General features: G+C 45.8%; 5 protein-coding genes across 5 annotated transcripts; 2 read left to right on the top strand and 3 right to left on the bottom strand.

The window, feature by feature from the left end:
• Positions 1-232: 232 nt before the first annotated feature.
• Positions 233-1,291, bottom strand: N0V89_000925 (uncharacterized protein; the record flags this gene model as incomplete). Its single annotated transcript, XM_056209743.1, has 1 exon — positions 233-1,291. The coding sequence occupies one exon, from the start codon at positions 1,289-1,291 to the stop codon at positions 233-235; it is 1,059 nt and encodes a 352-aa protein (XP_056076565.1).
• Positions 1,292-5,412: 4,121 nt separating this feature from the next.
• Positions 5,413-6,774, top strand: PRB1_1 (proteinase B; the record flags this gene model as incomplete). The annotated part of the gene is made up of 3 exons (XM_056209742.1): positions 5,413-5,443; positions 5,494-5,750; positions 5,833-6,774. 3 exons carry the CDS (start codon positions 5,413-5,415, stop codon positions 6,772-6,774), a joined length of 1,230 nt encoding a protein of 409 aa, XP_056076564.1.
• An 880-nt stretch (positions 6,775-7,654) lies between these two features.
• Positions 7,655-8,686, top strand: N0V89_000923 (uncharacterized protein; the record flags this gene model as incomplete). The annotated part of the gene is made up of 1 exon (XM_056209741.1): positions 7,655-8,686. The coding sequence occupies one exon, from the start codon at positions 7,655-7,657 to the stop codon at positions 8,684-8,686; it is 1,032 nt and encodes a 343-aa protein (XP_056076563.1).
• A 489-nt stretch (positions 8,687-9,175) lies between these two features.
• RPS5 (ribosomal protein S5) lies at positions 9,176-10,004 on the bottom strand (the record flags this gene model as incomplete). Its single annotated transcript, XM_056209740.1, has 3 exons — positions 9,176-9,493; positions 9,575-9,758; positions 9,865-10,004. 3 exons carry the CDS (start codon positions 10,002-10,004, stop codon positions 9,176-9,178), a joined length of 642 nt encoding a protein of 213 aa, XP_056076562.1.
• Positions 10,005-10,608: 604 nt separating this feature from the next.
• N0V89_000921 (uncharacterized protein) lies at positions 10,609-12,704 on the bottom strand (the record flags this gene model as incomplete). The annotated part of the gene is made up of 2 exons (XM_056209739.1): positions 10,609-12,132; positions 12,180-12,704. 2 exons carry the CDS (start codon positions 12,702-12,704, stop codon positions 10,609-10,611), a joined length of 2,049 nt encoding a protein of 682 aa, XP_056076561.1.
• Between the last annotated feature and the right edge of the window lie 6,155 nt (positions 12,705-18,859).

Below are 18,859 nucleotides of genomic sequence, written 5' to 3'. Positions count from 1 at the left end.
TCTTTCAGTAAATAACACATTCAAGAACATGGCTAATGTTAAATATTCCATCACAAACGTCGCTCAAGAGTGGAGCTTGTATCATGATCGATCCAGCTACTTTGAATCCAGGCCCTATTTCCATGATTCATTCCGTGTCCGATAGCTAAACTCAGATTAGCAGAACGCCAAATAAACGGTTTAGCAGTTCGGCTGCGGGCAGAAATTGATTGCAAAGATTACCTCTCCCACACTAATTACTCTTCTTTGAAGCTCGGCTGCTGTCCGCTACATGGGGTTTCATGGCGCCACCGAACCACCCAAGGCACTTTTGAACAGCGTTGTGGCTTTCTCCTGGCAACCGTGGATCGACGGACCATCCTGGAATTACAGTATCGCGGAAGTACGCCTCGAGGAAGCAGCTCACGGCGCGGAATGTGGCGGTTGGATCGTTTGGGTCCATTTTCTCGTAAGGCGTCCCGAGGCCCTTGGCTTTCTTATTTGGATCAACAAGATGGGAGACGAGGGGAAGGTCGCTAAAGTCAAATTGGTCAGCCTGCTTATAGGTCCACTCCACCTGCGGACCAGCGATATGCTTCTTGGTCTCTTGCCAGGCCGTGTCATTCTCGCTAGTGTAATTTTCGCGGCCAAAGAAGATGGTGTATGCCAAGACGTCTTCTGTGATAACAGGTGTGGATCCGGAAAGATTGATTGTCCATTCGACACGTTTGTCACTAAAACCCATTGAGGTTGCAACGGAGCCACCGAGACCATGTCCAAGCATGAAAAGGCGCTGTGTCGGTACCTTCGTGTTACCATCCGTAAAGGTGAAGTTGGGGAAGATCTTTGGAAGCGTGTCGGCCTTTTCGAACTCTTCAATTACAGAATTGACATCAGCGATGCGCGTATCAATTGCCTTCTTGGTTTCGATATTGCTGACAGGCCTGTTGACTTGAAAGGCATCCAAAGTGACGGCGCCATCTTTCTGGATGGGATCCAAGCCAGTAAATTCAACGATGGGCGCATCGTTGGGGTGATCGATGGTGACGACATGAGCCCCATTCGCACTCAGCTGGCGAGCGAGCTGATTGTACACAAATCGACTCGTGCCAATAGCAGGTTCGAAGATGAGGAGAGGAAAGTGGTTGGCATTATAATCATCAGTGTTTTTGGAGCAGCTCTCGAAGTGTAATTGCTCAAATACTCCTGCGCTCTTGTCGCCAAAGAACTGTAGATTGCTTGCCTGAGCCGTTAGGGTGGGCATATAATTGTTGTCCGCAAATGCACCACAGGCCTCCTTGAAAACGGGCATAAAGATTGAGTACGCCACCTTGCGGTTCTCGGAATCGTTATAGGGGTCCTTGCGCGAAGGATCGACTAGAAAAGAGTAGCTATAGGCCACCTTCCAGGGCCTACATAGCGGGGAAACAAAGTCAGTGTGACGATCGCAGATCGGAGAACTGGTACATGTAGATGCCCCGACCAACTGTGGATGTCTGAAAGCTTCAAACATGTGCGACAGCTGGAATGTCCACTTTATGCGCCGACAATACTCACATTCCAGAAGGGTCAGGGGCAGGGATTTCGACTCTGCTACTTTGGCTATGGGCAGGAAGGACCAGCACAAGCAAAGCTAAGCTTCCGACTGCCCCGGAGAGTATCATGACGATTACTAAGGGGGGTAGCAGACAACAGCGATGATGCAGTTTTGCGATTGCTGCTGGGATTGTGGAAGGGGTACCTGCGCTTATATATTAGCGGGGCATAAGGTGGAAGCCTGAGGCTTGGAGAGATTTAATCAAATATACGTACGAGTGCTTGCAGATCCGCTTCCATATTCCGTCCGCCCCGCCCTGCCGACACTTGTAGTCACTGCGACTGCAGAGAAACCTTCAGTCGCCCGAGCCTCACGTCCAGTGAAGACTTTTCGCCACCTTGTCCCGAGCGATGGAGCGTCTGCTTCCCGTGAACGGCCATCTGTCTCCCCACCGCTGCCATTTTGTATTGACAATGGCACCTCATTTACATTCGCGATCCTTTGGCGTGGGACCTGCATACGACCATCGCGTTGCATTTTCGGGCGGTATATGATACTGGCAAATGTGGCTCACGGGCGACGTGCTCAGGTTACGCTCGTCGTATTGCTGAGGGGCACACAGGCCTATATATCACAGTGGTACTCGATGGTGACGGTTACCATATGACGAAAGGTGAAGTGTACCCTTACGGTGGTAGCGACGCCCAACAAGGGCTGGTATTTGATTGCCGTAGAGTGTAACGTGCTTGAAACGCTGCTAGGCGTAGATCTTGGAAATGCACCGTTTGCGCCCCCACCATCCTCACGAAGATCGCGTTCGGAACATCATGTATAGCCCGCTTATGATGCACTTGTCACGGATCCTTATCAACTGCAGAAATTCAGTGCAGATACGACACGAAGGACTTCGGATAATAAAAGCTGTAAGCGAACGCATGAGCTTGGTGGTTAAGACAGAGACGTTTCCAGGATTGAACGAGTATGGAGCGCAGAAGTATGTAGCAAATAGGACTGACGATAACAAAAGAATAAGAAGAAAAGAAAATTTCATATTTCTCTCAAATATTAGCAGCATACCCCCTGCCCACTGCCTTGCACATGCCATGAAACCCGAAGCTCATCGGGCTCCTCATCCCCGCTCTGGCCAGCTCCGCTAGATCTTATGCCCGCAACACCAACAATAATTCTTCTTTTTGATTTCATCTAGCACAACACTCAGCAATACTCCTTCGTCCTCCTATATTGCCTGCGGATCGGCCACGAAGATCGATTCATCCGGCGTGTGGGCTTCCGTATCCCAGAAAACCCGCATTCTTCGTGACGCTGTCAAATTTGATGATGCCGTCCATTAATATAGACTTCAGATGGTCGGCTGTACTGTACGAGTACCGATCTCTGCGTGTAAGGTACGCTGGATCGAAGGTTGGAAGTTCCATGGAGATCATAGGGTCGGCCTTACAGAGAAGTTTGGCGGGACGAGGGTGCGTGGGAGCGACGCTTGAATCAACATTTGAACGCTCAGAAGAAGGAATGCGTGATGAGGTACCAGAGGCAGGAGAGACGCTTCTTGCCCGCATAGGCCTCTGAAGCGTCGTGTGCGCTCATTAGATTTTCGTAGTAACGGTGGACGACGTCTAGGTCCTCGTACAGGGACAGCTCGCAGATGATGTCCGTCTTCTTAGCGTCGCTGAAGGGCGTTTGCTCCCAGGCGTTGGACAGTATGGAAGCAGAAGAAAGCGTCGGATTCGTACGTGGCAACAAAATCCCGACCAGCGCGGTCGATGACGTACCAGTCTGCTTTTCCAAGACGTTCGAACGGCGCGACTGCATCGAGGATACTCTTTGGGTACAGGATAGACGTTCCACTTCAGCTTACGTCGCAATTCCAGACAGTTTAGTTCTCGGTAAGGAAGAGCGAGTGCAGGTAGGCCGGCTTTCCTGAAATGTAGCAATGATCTTAGTTAGATCACTCATAAATTGACGTGCGGAAGATACGGTATGTGGTCTTGTATACCAATTCGAGGTTGTAGTTGTATTCGCGTGGGTAGCTGAGAGCTGGCCCACTGATCTGGTATGAAACCAGTTCTGACGGCAGACACGCTTTGGTTCTAGGAATACAGGGCCGATTTGATTCAGAACCGCAGCTCCGTTTCCAGTTGTGGTGTCTCCACCTGTTGATGGCCAGTGGGCCCTTCTTTTCCGAATGACCGCCGCCTGGCATGTTGATCGAGACAGTGAAACCGACGTTCCGAGGACTGTTCGCTGGCTTGAACAAGCTCGCGAATTTGTGGAAGAAGCTTCTGTGTCGAGCAATTGCCCCGCGCCACTCAACCGTCGCAATCCGTATAAATGTTTGCAAGCGATGCGCAGCTTGAAGGAACAAGCATGATTGGTAAAAGAAGATGACTGCGCGAAATCTCCACGGTGTTTACCCGTTACAACTAGGCGAATGCAATACGCGAAGATCTAGGGGCTAAGCGAAGCGCAAACACCGAGCCGGTATCCTGGAGCGCGGAATCACCGCAGACGTCAGGGACTGTAAACGCTCTGCAGAACGATGACCTAAGACCCATGGGCAGCCCTGGAAGGTTGAAAATCACGTGATGTTGTTTGCAGGGCTATGCCCAAACTAGCTTGGTTCAGTCGCACAAGCCAACATTGACACTATCGATTCACCACAACCACAATTCTGTCTCCAATATCCACACTGCATGACGGTCAAGTAGTGACAGGCTAACTTCTTTGATCTTGGAAGAAGACTCGGGGACATCCCGCCTCGTGAACGTACTGAAGAGAACCTTGTAGGTTAGATTACGGCGAGATCCCAATATTCGTTCGAACTCGCCATGTCGCTTAAACGCAACCGGACTTGATATAACACCTTTAACTAAGCACCGGCGAGATGTCCAAACCAATTAGGATCGGCAGTGCCAAGACAGACCAATCGCTGCCCTGTCCGTCTCTTGTTAGTAGCCAAGTCCGCAGGTGAGATCCATTATGGTAATTAAGATACAACCTCTCTGAGCGCAAATACCATTCCAAACTTCTGGTGCATGCTACACCCAGGTGCGCTACCTGGACGCACAGCCCCTCGCCTCCACACTTCTGCCGCGGCAGACGGTGATCGCGTGCTAGATGCCGAGCCCGCCGCTCTCGGACCCCATCCGCGAAGGGCAACATGGCCGCCTATCCCAACCGCCGCGGCACACACAGCACCTATCTACAGATGCGGTCGACATATGCGTCCGGGATATTACAGGGTTCTGTTTTTATGCTTAGATTGACGACCCAAGCGAGAAATTGCAGCGTCCTTGAATCATTTGCGTTTTACGTTGCCAGATGAGGCACGACTTTATCTCCAGCTTACAATTCTGTAGAACCAAAGCCGTATAACCGCCGTCGACACCGCTTGAGCTATACTGTATCTCTCTGTGACCTTCCCCTTTGGCCATGCCCAGATGCTTAGTGTACACACTCCAACGGGAGTTGGCAAGACATGGCTCGGTGCAAATAATTGGAGGACCCAACTAATGAGTAGCATCAAAGCGCTTGAAGGGTCATTTGGGTTTCAAAGTTCACACCTGCTCATAGAGATAGATTCTGATGAACAGACATTATGTTGACCAATAAGGGGACTCCGCGAATGCCCATATTTACACGAGTCGGGGGCAGAAAAGGGCCGATGCACCATTGTGCTCGAGAGAGCAGGCACTATACCTTCCTTTCCGAGATGGGCTCAGCATTGGCAACGGCGGAGGGCCACAGTCGGTGGTCTAATGATGTTGTGGCTAACATCAACTCTCTGGTCATCAAACATGTATAAAGAGACCGTCTAGAACACCATTAGAAGAGCATCCACGGATCCTCACAGTCGCTTAACGCCTCCACGTCCCAGGATGCTCAACATTAGCCGTCTCGCTTTCCTCTGTGAGTTATTCCACTCCACAGTCTATTGCGCAAGTTTAACATTTACATAGTCGGAGCTGTTCTCCCCACGGCGCTCGCTGCTCCCGTAACAAAGCAGAGCGATGTTATTGAAGGCAAATACATCATCACCCTAAAGCCGGAGGCCGAGGTCCAGATCCAGGTCAATTGGGTAAACGATGTGCACAAGCGCAGCTTTGCCAAGCGTGACACTGCTGGTGTCGAGCACACATACGACATCAAGACCTTCAAAGGTTACGCCGGCGAGTTCGATGAGAACACTCTGGCCGAGATCAAGGCCAACCCCAATGTGCGTAATTTTCAACACGTCCCAGGCATAGTCCAGCCATGATCCAGGAAAATACAACGTGATCGAACTGACACTTCAACAGGTTGCTGCAATCGAGCCGGACCACCTTGTACATCTCCCCTTCAAGGTGGAGCAGGTCTTCGACAAGCGTGCTCTCACAACGCAGACCGGCGCTACCTGGGGCCTTGGTGCTATCTCTCATAATACCGGCTCTTCTACAAGCTACATCTACGACTCTACCGCTGGACAGAACACCTACGCCTACGTTATAGACAGTGGTATCATCACGAGCCACACCCAATTCGGTGGCCGTGCTTCCCTCGGTTACAACGCCGTGAGCGGCGTTCAGCATACTGATACCCTCGGCCACGGAACCCACGTCGCCGGCACCATTGGTGGATCTACCTATGGTGTAGCCAAGAAGACGAATCTCATTTCCGTCAAGGTATTCGATGGTAGAACTGGTTCGCAGTCCACTATCCTCGCCGGTTTCGACTGGGCTGTAAACGACATTGTCAGCAAGGGCCGCACCTCGAAGTCCGTCATCAACATGTCCCTTGGTGGTCAAGCCTCTACTGCATGGACCAGCGCCATCTCTGCCTCCTATCAGCAAGGTGTGCTTTCCGTCGTAGCTGCCGGAAACGGTGACGAGGACGGCAACCCGCTCCCTGTCTCTGGCCAGTCGCCCGCCAACGCTCCCAACGCCATCACCGTCTCTGCCGCCGACTCCTCATTCCGCGTTGCGTCGTTCGCTAACTATGGGGCGGGCGTCGACGTCTTCGCCCCTGGGGTCAGCGTTTTGTCTTCTTACATTGGTGGCAACTCGGCGACTGCCAGCCTCAGCGGTACCTCTATGGCTACTCCTCACACTGTTGGTCTTGCTCTTTACCTCATTGCACTTGAGGGCTTGTCCACCCCGGCTGCTGTCACCAACCGTATCAAGGCTCTTGCTGTGACTGGTAAGGTTACTGGATCCCTGAACGGCAGCCCCAACGTATTCATCTACAACGGTAACGGTGCCTAGACAGCTTGCACTCTTCATTGAGATGTGAGCCATGCCAGGAAGGATATAGTGGATACGAGAGCGGCTCGAGATCCGGTATCTATCGATCATGTCGTCATGACTGTAACGTATTATCCTAAGTACATATGTTACAGTGTCAGATGGCTCCTTTTGAAGTAGAACAAATGCCGCTAAGCTACCATAAAGATTGCCAACGTAAACTTTGAAATAATGATTTGGTGGGGGGTGGGCGGCCTCGCTACGTAAATTCCTAACCTCCTGTAATCGATTCTCGGCCTCCTATCCTACGAGTACTTCCAAGGTTTAGTCCAGATCACGTGTAAAGTGGAGCTCTAGAAATACGGTAAATGTTAACTTTGTATGATTCTCATCTTCTAGTTTCCCCCAGGCGAGTGGCCCTCAATGGGTATATGCGTTATTAGCAATATGCAACTTGTGACTTGTGATTCGTGAATCTTGTTGCCTTCCATCCCTCCAAAGCTACTCCAACATTCGCAGTCGACGGGCCTATTTGCCACTAACCGGAGTAGTAGGAACCCCCATTCCCAAGGCGATTGCTACTGACATACAAAGCATGATTCGATACGAGTCTAGACGTAGACATGAACGTGACATTGCACCAGTGTGGAAGCTTGGACACTGAGATAGTAGACGCTATTCTGTGAGGGGTTAGTCCAGTTTCCAGCCCTACGCGGAGCGAAAGTTGCATCACCGAGCCCTTCGATCCTTAGCGCAACCCACCGAACCGCGCTTTGTCGCTCGCATAAATCACTTTCAATGTCTGTCGGGTCCTCATAACACCACGCACGCGTATGAAAATCGCACCTGAGTTGTTTACATACGAAACCTCAACTGCGGAACCCCACCCTCCGTGCCCTCAATGGGGGTCTTTCTTTCCACCGTGCAGCGCACCTTGAACCTCCTCCTGCCATTCACCCACCCAGATACTCCCCTCGTGCAGGATGTTATACACACTGCCGTCCTCGTCACAACATTGTATTACGCACCACAAATCGCAGAATACTACCACGCACATCACCGGCCTGCCGCGCCGTACACCACTGCAAACGCTGACGATTCCGCCCCGATCGGACGGATCCTCAACGGCCCTCCACCCGATGTACCAGATGGTCCTCTAGACGAAGATTGGGTGCTGCAAGACGACGGGGACAACGAGGAAGCCGGCATTGAGCCCCCACCGCACGCACCAACCCCGCCCCCAGGCCAACTACACAACCCACCTATAGAGGATGCAGCGTGGCAGAACGATTTCGCAAATGGCGATCCCGGCCCAGCAAATGATCATCCGCAGCCCACGCGCGCAAACCGGGTTATTGGCGCTAAGAAGGCGAAGTCTCTCGCACGCCGCGACCAGAGGCGGGCATACCACGAGTTTCACCGGAGCCAGGCGGAGCAGCGGAGACTGACAGAAGAGGCTGGAAGGGAGGGGCGCGAAGCGGCGCTTGCGGAGGAGAAGGCACGGCGCGCAGAAGTGGAATCGTTGCTTGCGGAAGAGAAGCGCGAGAGGCAGGCTTGGGAACGCGAGCAAAAGAGGAAAGAGGCCGATGAAGAGCACCAGCGGCGCGAACGTGTGGTGGAAAAGGTCAAAGAGGACATTGTACGGAAGGGTGCGGTTGATCTGGTAGACGCTGCGATGGAGGAGGGCAAGGACAAGGTGTGGATCGAGCGGTTGGTGCGGGCTAGTGGGCTGCTGAGCCAGATGGAAAAGGGAGAAGAGAAAGTCATGATAACAGGCGAAGGTTGGCTCGTCAAAATCGATGCCGAGATTATGCGAACGGCGTACGAGGAGGCTGCGTCTTTCAGCGACTCAAGGGATGGCAAGGTCAATTTTGCCAACTTTGGCGGCATCCTAGAGAAGGTAGTTAGGGCGAGGGCGTTGGCCGCAGTTTGAGTATTGCGTCTGTTGGATATAAGCATGGAATGGTGTTTATGATGCATTTACATGATGTAGACAGAACGGCCATTATACCCGGACTAGGCCAATGAATGCTACGAACATAAATTAGACTGAGTTAACTCCTTGCGTACGTGCGCATAGGCTTTCTGCGCAGTACGTGTTAAACATGCAACCGCCTCCATGATCAGAACTTAGGCACACAGCTCCAATCACCACCCATAGGCAGACAGATAGATATGGTGGTATGATGATTTACGGTCATGCGAGAGGATGAGGACCGTGTTGTATCGAAATGTTCATTTTTGTCATGCAACCATGGGAGGTGTTATTCGCCTAGAAGACCCGATACATGCCAAAGCCTTTCATATTCATACCGACCAGGCAAACCACCCAGACCAGCCACATGAAGAACTCCTTGCCGCTCGGTTTGAAACCACCATTGACATCCATGCACTCCAAGTCCGCCATCCACTAAAAATCTCTCTACCGGTTGCTCTTCGCCACACGCTCCAACTCGTCCTTCTTCTTGATGGCGTACGAGTTGCTGCTACCCTTGGCAGCGTTGATGAGCTCTTCAGCCAAGCACTCAGCGATGCTCTTGATGTTGCGGAAAGAGGCCTCGCGGGCACCAATGGTGAGGAGAGCGATAGCCTGGTTGACACGGCGGAGAGGGGACACATCGACGGCCTGACGACGGACAGTACCGGCGGATCCGATACGGGTGGAGTCTTCGCGGGGTCCGCAGTTGACGATGGCATCCACGGCGACCTGGATGGGGTTCTGATCGGTCATGATGTGGATCTGGGGAGAGTCAGCGCAGAAGTAAAATCATGATCGCGCCGTTTGCAAGAGCGAGCGATGTATGCATAGCTGGAGACGTACGATCTCGAAAGCGTGAGCGACAATGCGCACAGCCATGAGCTTCTTGCCGTTGTTGCGGCCGTTCATCATGAGCGAGTTGGTGAGACGCTCAATGATGGGGCACTGGGCCTTCCTGAATCGCTTGACAGCATATCGGCCGGCCGAGTGTGAAATGTAGACGGGGGAGCGGATCTGGATGTAGTCGCTGCACGCACTATGTTAGCCCATGTGTTTTCCATGATGCGCCCCGTACGCCACGCATTGCACCCAGAATAACAATCTTCCAGTGTCTAAACTCGGGGACGGCGTACGTAAGAGAGATGTCCCGGATCTCAACGTCCTCATAGCTCCACTTGTTGAACAGCTTCACGCTGCCAATCTCCTCGGTGACGTCCTTGGGAAGGATGGGGTAGCCGGCCTGGCTCTCGACCTCGACTTCGCCGTCAGACATGGTTGTGAGTTGATGGGGATCGACTGGTTTCGGCGGATTGGGTGGGTGTCGTTCGAAGTTCTGCGTGGAACTTTTGCAATGGCAAGTGTGTGCTTCTCGCTTAGTTAGCTCGGTTTGAACTTGGCAGGCAGGCACGGACCATGAACGCCGAGGTAGGCGCGATGGGTGCACCGTCAGAGGACAAGCACCAAAATTTTGCCGTTTACAGAAAAATTTCACAATAAGAGATTCATGTGATCTTCATCATGTGTTGCGTGCTGTTGTCGTGCACTCAAACCCGCATTCACACGCAGGCTTATTGCGGCGTACGGCCTGAAGACCTTCGCCCATCGTGGACAAATCGTCGTGATCCAATAACCTCAATTATACTAAGCTAAGACCATGTACTCCTCCAGCGCAACCGGTGGTATATAGCCGAAACAGAAAAGAACCAATGAAGGATGAACAATACCAAACGCCGATGAAGAAGGCCCGCGAGGAAGAGGCCATCGCGTCTCCAAACTCCTGCAATGCCGCTATCCAAGCCTTGCGAAACGAAAAAAAAAACACCACACAATCCTACCAACCGAACAGGCAATGGCGAAGCTTCCCGCTCCATCTTCCGTCATCGCCGCACCCTTGAGACTGGGGCGCTGATGTCTCTACGCTCCTTCACGCCTTCCATCATTTGCTTTCGAGGTGTCTCTTGACCCATAGCCATGCTTCTAGCACGTCCACGGCGTTGCCTAATCGCCTCAAGGGCAGCTTCTCTGTCGATGGGGAGCTTGTTCAGATTGAGCTCGCCGAGCACTGGCGTAGGCGCATTTGTGGGAGCATGGGCGACTGTTGAGGGAGTAAGAGGTTCAACCCCTGACTTGATAGCCGGCGTAACCGGAGAAAAGTGCAGTGGGATCGTCGTGGTCGTCGTGATGGTACGAGTGAGGTAAGGAGTCGCCGGAGGATCTGAGGTTTCCCGTGAGGGGCTTTCAGGTTCATTATTTTCCTCATCATCGTCATCGCTGTCCATGACTGCGTCTTCGTGGATGAGAATGCTTCCTGATTTCGACTTTCTCTGTTCAGCCTGAATACTAGCGCGAGACTGAGGGCGACGGGCATTGGGAACCCAAGGCGAAGCCAATCCAGTGATTGCAGATGATACCAGCTGAGGCTTTTCCGAAGGGACTGTTCGTGTTGAGTGGTCAACCTTTTCCGCCGATGAGATAGAGCGGAAAGTGCCAGTGGTTGGCGAGAAAGCCACAGCTGGCTCGGGTGTTGTGCTAGTCGGACGCTTGACGATGACTGTGTCGAGAGTCTGGTCCATAGATTTCGCGCTGCGGTCATCGCGCTGTACTTCTTCTGCCGGTGGAGTGATCGGCCGCTCAGCTGTCATTGCTTCAGACTTGATGACATCTTCCATGTGTTCGTCGCCATGGTCACTAGGCGGAGGGGTCATGGCAGGGAATGAAGCTTTGATCGCGTCTATCGCAGCGGCATAGCTGTTGTCGTGTACATAGTCCGAACCTTTGGAGTCGGCAATACGACAGGAGCAGCAACGGAACTGGCACTCCATCTTCATAAAGTCGATCTGCTCTTGTGCGCGCTCGCGAAGGCGCTTCTCCGTGGCAAGCTCTTGCTGCGCGAGCTTGAGCTCTACAGCCGCCTTCTTCGGCGCCACGTTCTCCTTGTCCTCCTCGTCCCGTGCAAAGGACTGCCGTTTACGCGGAGATCGTACTGGGGAACCAAAATCATCATACTCGTCTGTTGTAGCTGACGGAAGCGGGATCTGGCCTTCAGCGGCGATGCGCAGCACTTCCTCCTCTTTCAAACTCGTCTTGAGCGCGTCGCGTTCTCCCTCAACCAGGCTTAGCTTTTCCTTCAACGTGTGAAGTTCCTCGCCCAAATGGGTTTCGGTGGCGTTTACTCGCATGTCCAGGATATAGCACTCATTCTTGTACTTCTCGGCTTCTTTCATGTAGAACCTGAGGTCTGACTCCACGCGTGCCAGTGTCTTTTCAAGCCCTTCGTTCTTGCCTCTGAGAATGGCGACCTGAGGCTTAACATGGGCAGCCTCATCCTTCGCATCCTGCATGGCTTTCTTATAGACATGACCTTTAGCCATGGCTACCTCATTGTTGCGGCTCAGTTTCGCCTGCCGTATTGTCAGCTGCATCCCCATACCAGTTGCGATTGGCTTACTATCTTTGCATTCATTTGCTCCCTTTGCTCTTCTACATGCTTGAACGCATTCTCCCACTTGGCAATCGCATCGCGGTTATCCTTGCGACATTTGTCGTACGTATCGCGCGCGATGCAGCCATCGTGTTCCTGGGCTTTCCTCTTCAGCTCGTGTTCAAGCTCGTCTACACGGACCCTGTAGCGCTCCATCATCTGGTATTTGCGCTCCATCTTCGTGATTTCGGCAGCGTGTTTTGTTTTCTCTTTCTGCAGAGCCACCATGTACTTCGCTTGAGCTTCCTTGAAATCCTTAACTTCGAGGTTCTCAAACATGGCGGCGAGGCCATGCACCGAGACGTCCGAGTCGTTGCGGCGATGCTTACGCAAAGGTGATGTGCGTAGGTCGGGTAGTGACGGCGATTGAGCTGATGGAGTGCCATACGGCGGCTTCGTGCTTGCTACACGCTCTGGGCTTACTGGAAAGAGGGACATGGGCGGCGACATGGGAAATTTGGCGGGCGATTTGGAGGGTGACGGCGGCGACATGCCGCTCGGGCTTTCTGTGAGTTTCGCCAATTTGACGGTTGTAGGATGGTTTGCTGCGGCCCGCAGAAGCCTTGTGTGTCTTGTGTGTCTGGCTCAGGCGGGGTGTAAGTGTATGCGATGTGCATGCAAATGTGGTGGAAGCAGCGCGGCGCTTTGGGTAAACAAAGCTAACCGAGTCGGCATCCCTGCCCCTAGCAACAAGCACCGGTCACATGACTTACCGCACCACGTCACCTTACCACCACCCTACAAAGGCATCTAATAGCTGAGTTTATAATCCGACCTATCTTCACCAATGCTGCAAAATTTGATTAGCTTGCGCGTCTAGGCTGTAGTTCGGGGTGGCGCGCTCCTCCCGATGTACATTTGAGCACGAAGAGAGCTTCAATACCGTGTCCGGTTTGAACATTTAACATTTAGTTTTCCGAAAAACATCGCATGATGCGCAGTGACGATATCTTGCTTGTTTTTGCCCTCAAAACCGCCTTGCCCATATCTGCTAACGATAAACCCTCCTTTCCAGAAAAGAAAGCATACGCCTACCCTCTCAAATACGCCCTTCGTGTGAGTCCTCGGTGGATGCAGTGCTTTGTAAGCCTGTTCGACCCACTCGCTCGCAATGTCCTGTACGATGCAAACGCTATCGATGCAAACGCTATCGATGCAAACGCTATCGATGCAAACGCTATCGATGCAAACGCACTGTACACCGATACTCGCATGACTAGAAAGTTTCCTTGTATGACTTGGGGAACAGATCCAATGCGATACCTTCAGTCATAAGAGAGCTTCAGTTTCTTGCGGCCGTCTCAATGTGGGCGTTCACTGGACCCCGGGCAGTGGCTGAGACAAGCATAACGCACCATACTTGTGACTTCCGTGAATGTTAGGGCTGTTTCACCGACCTCAACCAATCTCAAGTAGCGTGCTGAGAATTGAACGGCCTGATCTGTGCGTAGCCATCCAGTCCTGTTTTACAAGCGTTAAGCCATCCCTTGAGAGTAGCCCGTGTGCTACTCGAGTCTCTAGAACCAGGAAATGATCTAATTACCTGAGTACGTTCAAGACTCTTCAAGGTCCTATTTACATCTTCCACTCATGAGCTTGCATCTTCTGACAGTCCGGACGATGTGAAACCTGCATCTTTATGACGTCAGGCAAGATGGTGGGTGGCTAATTTTGGCATCGATCGAAAATACGATAACCACTTCGATTTCCACAGACAACCTTTGCTGGCAGCTTGCCTGATGTCTGCAGCATATTCGATTTCATGATCTCCTTTTTTCAGGGACCCTGCATGTTATGCAGCACATATTCAATACGAAAGCTTTCGCCTGATGCTGAACTGACTCAAGACGAAACACCACCTCAAGTCACGTGAGACGTGGTATGCCCCTGGGCACCAACCCCTTTCCAGCCAGTTGAGCAAATGACCTCGACTTCGTATGATTTTCTCCCTATTTAGATACAACTTTGTATGGCGTGATAAGCAGAATTTACTTATATAGGTATATTGATTCCTTAAATAGACGTTGGACATGCCTAGTTTATTGGCGGAAGGTGTTCCGCTGCAGCTAGTAGGTGCCGCCCTAGGCACTAGCCCTATATAGAGGCTCTGCCGAGCCTACTTAATTTATCACTCTTATACTTAACTTTATGTTTCCTGTACGTTTTAAGCCTACTTTTAATAGGTTATGAGCCTAGCGCTCTACTACCTATATTAAGTATTACTTTACGCTCTACTTAGCTATACACCTATAAGTATTACTACGCTTACCACCACTAGCGATTCTACTTACTACTATTAGCTGCCTAATCAATACCTATAGTACACCCTAGCTATAGATTAATTACTATATAATACTTCTACTATAATAGTAGCTAAAACGCATAGTCTAAAGCTATTACTAAAACTTCTTTTAGATAGCGTCTATTATTAAGGACTTTACTAACCCTTACTACTTAAGTTATATACTAACGCCTACCTACCTCTATAATATTAATATTCTTATTTAAACTTAATCCTACGTTACTACCTAAGCTCTCTACCTATAGTAATAACTTTACTAAGTACTAATTAGCATAGATAATTACTTTTTAATATGCTAGCCTATAGCTAGTTATCTTAAAGAAGAAGCCACGCCCTACTACTCCTTCTATTAATATAGATATAGTAGCGCTAGCTATATATACTAAGATAATTAATGTATAGAATACTAATAATACTAAAATACTTATTATAATCCTCTTCTTAGTTTATAATAACCTAATATAATAGGTTACTAACTATAAAACCTTACTAGTAGCATAGGACTACCTTACTAGCCACTTTAATTATAATATAGGCTAATTATCTATTCTATTATTCTAGAGCCTTATAAACCTCCACTATTATAATAGTAATAACTTACGTATATACCTTAATAAGTTTTATTAGTAATAGACCTTATTACGGCTACTATACTATAATAGAATTATAGGACTTATATTAATAATAGTAGTAACTAATTAGATTATATAGGAGAAGAATATAATTATAGGTTAGATACTAAGTATAATATAAGTATATAAGGAAGTTACGTAATTAGATCTATAGATCTATAGAATAGAGCTATAGAGCCTAAATCTATAGAATCTATAGGTAGAGCCTATAGAGCTATTATTAGATAGTAGTATATAGAGATAATAGATTACTACTAGATAAGCCTTTATTATTAATCTATAATATAGTTATTTATATCTAGTTTTCTTATAGAAAATTACTATTAAGCTTTTAGTAATATACTCTTATAGTAGTAATTAATTAATATTTATACTATATATAATCTATATAACCCTATACACTACTTATTTCTTACTAGAACCCTAATAGGGCTATAGCTAGTAATAGAGTCCTAGAGGCCCTATTATACTTTAATAATTATATTTTAAGAGTCTTTATAGGTATATACCTAGATTACTAGTATTAATAATAGCTCCTATAGTAAACTAACTAATATTATTAGACCTAATAGACCTAGTCTAGATAAAGAAATAACTTAACTACCTTAATAAAGAGAATACTAGGGCTAAGAAAGCTTATAAGTAATTAGTTAAGTAAGTAAGAGTTATATTAGAAGGGATAGTAGGAGAAGCTAATAATACTATAAAAAAATAGATCTAGTAGATAGAACTCTAAATAAGGAATAGACTACTAAAACTTATAGATCTAGAGAAGTTTAATAGTACTTAAACTAAACTTAGAAGATTTCTAGCCTTAATATTTCTTTACTTAGATCTAAATTAAGAATATCTTAGAAATAAAGACTAGAAGGTAGCCTATATAGCTATCTACTTTACTAGAAAAGTAATAGACTAGTTTAATAGTTATTTTATAGATTAGAGAATAAGCTAAGTTAATAACTAGAAAATAGAAACTAACCTTATCTTTATAAGCTATACTTACTTTAAGGAAAAACTATAGTTAACCTTTAGTAATATTAATACGGAATATATAGCTAAATAGAAACTTTTAAAACTCTAATAAACTAAGATAGTAGTAGCTTATATATTAGTATTTAAGTAGCTAGCTAATAAGGTCTTAGACTATAGAGAAAGGGCCCTAATATAAAAATTCTATAAGGGACTAAAGTTAGATATTAGGTATAAAATAATTAGAATAGAGAAGCTAATAACTCTACCTATAATAATTAAATAAGCTATCTAAGTAGACGACGAGTTATTTCTATAGAAATAAGATAATAAGAGAGAAAGTAGATATAGTATAAATAGGTAAAACTATAAAACCTATAATAAAGGGGACCTAATAGTCTTAAATACTAATAAAGAAAAAGGATTAAGTTAGAATATAATAAAGGAGAAGTAATATAAAGAAGGCGCCTACTTTAGCTATAGTAAGAAAGGTTATATAGCTAGGAACTATCTAAGTAAAAGCTAGGATAAGTCTATAAAAGGTACTAAAGAGGAACTAAGGAAATAAGAAATCTTAAGAGATACTAAGAAGAAACTAGCTAGTAGTAAGGAATATAAGGTAACCTATTAGACTAAGTACTTCTAGAATATATATATATTATATATAAAAATAAAGAAAGATATAGAATACTAGCTAATAGGTAAAAAGTTAGTAGTAACCTAAGAAGGATAAATATATTAGGATCTAGAATCTAACATGGGAAGAAAGCTACTTATAATAAAAGATGGCTATAGCCCTACTAAAGAATTAGATAATATTCTATAGTATTCTATACGCTAAGCCTTAGGATACTAGGACCACGTAATAGGAAGGTTATATAATATACTATAGGATTCTATAGATCCTATACTTAGGATTTTATAGAACTATAGGATATTATAGGATTAGCTATATATATAGGAATAGAAGAATCTTATTAATTCTTATATTTAACCTAAGTTTTAATCTATTATTTAGATTTACTTAGGCCTCCCTTATTAACTTATTATACTTTGTAAGATACTTCTATATTAATAGGAACCCCTTCTTCCTTCCCTTAGTAAGTCTTACCTAAGAACTAACCTTAACCTATTTAGGACTAGCTACCCTTTCTAGATTTAATATCTTAAACACCCTTAATATAACTATAAAGACTCCTACTTCTTCTATAGCTTTAAATAATAATACTATTACTCTAATAGGTAACTCTAAGAGTAAAGCATATAAACCTAATTTATATTATAGTAATAGAAAGTATACTAATATCTAGCTTCTTTAGTTAGACCTCTATTTCTTTAAACTTAATAAATAACCTAAAGATAAATAAAAGGTTATCTTTATAGCTACTTATATGTAAGGTAATACTAGAGAATGGATTTAACCTTATATAACTAAGTATCTAGAAATAGACCACGATAATAAAGATAAAGAATATATAAATAACTATATAGACGTAGTTAATATTATTAAAGACTATACTAACTTTAAGAAATATTTTAAATAGATATTTAGAATTACTAATAAGGTATCTATTATAGCACAAAATATTTAAACCATAATATAATAATAATTAGCAGCTAAGTATATAGCGGAGTTCCGTAAGAACGCTATATAACTTAACTAGAATAATAAGTTACTAATAATAATATATAAATAAGGTCTTAAGAAACCTCTATAAAAAGAACTTCTATGTAGTAGAGGAATTATTAGAACCCTTAATAAATTATATAATAAATTAATTAGGATTAATAGAGAATAGTTTACACTATAATAGGAATTTTAACGTAATCTAAGAAATATTAGTTTTAGATAATTAGCACCTATAGTCTATAGGGTGCTACTAAAAGGACCTTAACGCGCATTATAAGACTCCTATAGATACTAGCTAATAGAAGATATCTAGTTTAACTACTTAGGTAAAGGAAAAGAAAAAGGACTAGGCTTTTATAAGCCTAATATGCATGTCTTAGATAGAACCTAACACTAGGGGACTAAGACTTATATATATTTTATATATAGTAAATTAGGCCATATCGCTAGGAACTGTAGATTTAAGAATAAGGTTATTAGGTAGTTAAATATACTTACCGTCCTAATAAAGGAAATTAAGGATAAAGAATAGACTATTATAGACGCTATTAATAACCTTATACTTAATAATAAATCTAGATTAGAGTTATTAACTAATTTACGACTCTATAAGGACACAGAAGAGGAATAATCTAAAATAGTAGATAAGGAAGTTAAGTAGACACTAATACCTTACCTATAGTTTAAAGGTAAAGAAGTAATCTTTACTAATAGAGTAAATATATAGGAATACTTAGATAAACCACTAATCTAACTATAAAATAGAGATATATTATTACTACCTATAATAATCTTACTATTATTCTCTATACTACTAGAAGCTTATAATAAACACTAACTAGAAATTATTATAAAGGAAGATAGATAATAGGTAGATTATAGATATATATAATAAGACCCTAGTAAATACTTCTATAATAAGAACCTAGACTATTTATAAAAGTACTACCTAGACCACTAAAACCCGTAGCACTTAAATATCTAATAGATTAAATATAGATATAACTAGTGCCTAACCCACTATAGAGCTAAAGAGCTATATAGAGGTAAATAACCACTAAATAAATAATAATACTATTAGGAATAGTATAATTACCTAATTAATAAATGTAAT

Source organism: Didymosphaeria variabile (assembly GCF_027946475.1).
Source record: "Didymosphaeria variabile strain IMI 356815 chromosome Unknown scaffold_1, whole genome shotgun sequence".
Taxonomy (NCBI): domain Eukaryota; kingdom Fungi; phylum Ascomycota; class Dothideomycetes; order Pleosporales; family Didymosphaeriaceae; genus Didymosphaeria; species Didymosphaeria variabile.
This window is presented reverse-complemented; position numbering and strand designations above follow the sequence as displayed.